This window comes from Cyprinodon variegatus, unplaced genomic scaffold (genome assembly GCF_000732505.1).
Source record: "Cyprinodon variegatus isolate N-32 unplaced genomic scaffold, C_variegatus-1.0 Scaffold960, whole genome shotgun sequence".
In the NCBI taxonomy this organism is placed as follows: domain Eukaryota; kingdom Metazoa; phylum Chordata; class Actinopteri; order Cyprinodontiformes; family Cyprinodontidae; genus Cyprinodon; species Cyprinodon variegatus.
Genome location: NW_015151413.1, coordinates 255,199 through 258,605, shown reverse-complemented (window position 1 = coordinate 258,605; position 3,407 = coordinate 255,199). Strand labels below are relative to the sequence as shown.

The window sequence follows — 3,407 nt, the reverse complement described above, 5'->3', positions numbered from 1 at the left end:
AGTCTGTCCAGAATCCCTAACTAGTAGCCTGCTAACTAAGGAGCTAATGATGTGTTGCTCACTGCTACCTTAGCGTTCCTCTTCTTCCTGTTTGGTCCCAGTGGGCGGGGCTGTGGGCGGGGCTGTGGGCGGGGCCGCTCCCGCTGCTCATTCTGCTGCACAGGCTGGTTCTTTGGCGCCGGGCTGAGATTGAGGGACAGGTCCAGTTCAGGGCAGAGCGTCACGGAGCAGCCAGGGAGGGGGGTGGGAACCGGGAGGGGGGACGGGGAGGAACCCATCCTGGGGGGAGACAGCAGAGAGAGAGAGATGGTTCTGAAGATGATCAGAGAAGTGAACCGTTCTGGACCTTCTGACCCCATACCTGCAGTAAAACAACCAAAGCCAGAACTGAAAACAGATCTACAGATGTAGAACCTCAGATGTAAACCACCCAGATTCTGTCAGATGGAAGCGGCTGATTGGACCCAATGAAAGGCTCCAGCAGAGGGTCCATCAGACACCCAGCAGGAGGAACGTCTGCAGACCTCAGAGACTGGAAGGTCTGGAGGAAGAGACCTGGAGGAGGATCCAGAAACGTCTCTGCTGCTCCGAAGGTCCCACTGATCCCAGTCAGTCCATCAGTGGGAGAAGGTTGGAACCAGCAGCATGACTGGATGATCTCTGCAGGAATCCACCAATCAGGGCAGTTAGAGCAAAGCCCCGCCCTCATAACGGAACATGGCCGCCTGTCTGGAGGTCCCCTGGGATCCTGGAGGACCTAAGACCAGGAGGACGAATGTTCTGAGGAGACCAACGGTGGACTCCCTGATGACTGGACCCCAGTGATGGTCCAGCTCAGCAGCGGACAGCGGCGTGATGCTACATGATGACGTGTTTAGCTGCATGTCGTCACTCAGCCGCTGGTCGTCCTGAAAATGACCTGGGATACATTCATACTTGGCAAACCTTTTGGGTAGTGATGTCATGAGATGAGCTGCGGCTTCGAGGCGTGATTGATTTAGGGGAGGGGCCAAAAATGATGACGTCCAAAGCCTCGCCACCGTGATACCAGGTGACCGCTACAGGAAGTGGTTCAGAAAGCGCCACATGCATCTAAACAGGCTCAGCGTTCAGACCAGATGAGGGAGTTTGAATAGATTGGTTGTTTTTCCAACCAATCTAGTTGGTTAAATCTATTCTAGTTAGATCAAACTCTGGATTCAGGTGTAACTTCATTCATAGCTAATATTGTTGCAGGAAGCAGTTATCCGTGTTAGTGGCGTCAGCTGTAAGACTCTGACTTCCTCTCCTGTGGTTGATGGTTCCAGATCCTCCTTACTAGATTGGGTAAACACACTGCCAAGTTAGATTGGCCAGTTTAACCAAAAGATTGGTTGAACACATAACTTCCAACCCCATTAAAACCAAAAACTGTAGAAAAACTATAATAGGTGAATAAAAACAGCTTTCATTTTACTCATCATTGCCAAATGTGGACTTTCAGTCTGCTTGATATTATTGTCCTATAATGGCAGAAAAACTGTAGCATTAATGATCTTTCTCTTCTAAGACATTTTACACTAAAAAAAAACAGTACAAAAGATTTTATTATACACACCGATTACCATGACCATTAGAAATTTCCACAGAACTTAAATGGGAAAAAAAAACAAAAAAAATCTGAATTTATTACTAGCTGTAGTTCTGCTCTCCACCAGTAGGTGGTGACATGTTCACATGAAGCAATTTGACCAAACGAGGCTTCATCTCACTTTGGGGAAAGCCTGGTCTGATTGGGAGAGACGGCATCCATCCCACTCTGGATGGTGCAGCTCTTCTTTCTAGGAATCTGGACACATTTATTAATCCCCCAAAAACCTGACCCCCCAGGGTGCAGACCAGGAAGCAGAGTCCTAGTTTAACAGACCTCTCTGCAGCTTCTCTACTGTTACCAGACATCCCAAGTCTCCCGGAAGTTCCGGAAGTCTCCCTGATATAGATAGTTGTTCATTGATGCCCGCAAGTCGGATAAATTATCGCGGATTTTAGACTATGGGAGGTGGAGTTTTTTAATGTGAGTGAGATCGAGCGGCAGTAGAATAATTCATGCATCATGTGTTGATTAGAACTACTGCGATTGCTCAGGAACAACAGAGAGCGGGGTGTGAGGAGGAGGTTGCTGGTGAAACCTGTGCAGCGTTTCTGTCCAAAGCGATGCTCTGATCAACCAGCGTTCCAGGAGACTGGTTGATCAGAGAGCTGATTGGATCAGTCCCATAAGTTTCTCTGGTTCCTCTCTGGCAGTCACCTAGTTACCACTCAAAGCTGTGCATCCTGGGAAACGGCAGCGGGTCACTCCTCCAGTAAAAAAACTAAATATAGGACTAATTTTACAGCAGAATATACTAAAGTAGGGGTCGGCAACCCACGGCTCCGGAGCCGCATGCGGCTCTTTAGCGTTCCCCTTGCGGCTCCTTGGAGCTTTTTCAAATATTTCTGAAAATCGGGTTTTTTTTTTTATTGTTTTGATATGGTGTGCAGGAGGTCAAACAAAAAATAATTATGTTTTCCAATGCTGTAAACATTTGTATAATAAATAAATTTAGACAATAATTTGCGTCTTAGCCATAGAGATCAGGTGTCATAACTTGCAACCAGCGCTGCAGTGCCAGGCTGCTGGAGTGTCTCCATGGATCCCAAAGGGGAAAAGGAAGATAGCTGATGAGAAAAGAGGATTCAAAGGATGGACCGAATCATTTTCTTTCATTATCAATGCGGAACGATTGCCTGCATTTTTGCTTTGTAATGAGAGGTTGGCAAAAAATAAAAATAAACATTAGGAAAGGCATTTCCAGGGAAGGCTAAATCTGCAGCCGACCACTGAGCTGGGAGGGAGAGAAAAATGGTGATTGCAGAACTTCTGGATAAATTAGAGGAGAGCAAATGTAGATTTAAGAAGTAGATTACATCTCCAAACTCCACTACTGCTACTAGTTTGGTTGCAAGGATGGAAAACCGTTCATAGATCCAACAGGTGGCGCTCTGGTGCAGGGATGGGAACTTTCTGCCAATTTTTCCCCAAATCCTAAAAATATAAAAATATAGGATGTGGGATTTCAGGGTTAGAGAGCTCTGCTCTGATGATGTCACTTCCTGCTTGGTTCCTCCATCAGCTCCTCCCATCAGAAACACGTCCACCATAGAAAGGTTCCTTTATCCTGTTTCTATCATTTCATCAATGCAACCAAACTTAAACCGCGCGGTGAAGGGCGGTGAAGCGGCGCGCGATGAAGCGGCGTCACGGGGGCGTTCCCTGCTCCTCCCTCACCTCATGATGTAACAATTCCCCCAGGATAAACATTTAATCATGAATGTTTATTATATATTTAAGCCCACATAGTGCTTTTCTATTGTGGGATAAAACACTT

General features: G+C 46.8%; 1 protein-coding gene across 1 annotated transcript in view; it reads right to left on the bottom strand.

Moving 5' to 3' along the window:
- The window catches only part of LOC107100325 (protein phosphatase 1 regulatory subunit 35-like), a 7,761-nt gene that overhangs the window by 3,126 nt on the left and 1,228 nt on the right, over positions 1–3,407 (bottom strand). Inside the window, exon 2 of the mRNA XM_015398775.1 lies at positions 69–279. Within this exon, the coding sequence (XP_015254261.1) occupies positions 69–278 (210 nt within the window). The 5' untranslated portion in view covers position 279. The remainder of the gene's footprint in view (positions 1–68; positions 280–3,407) is intronic.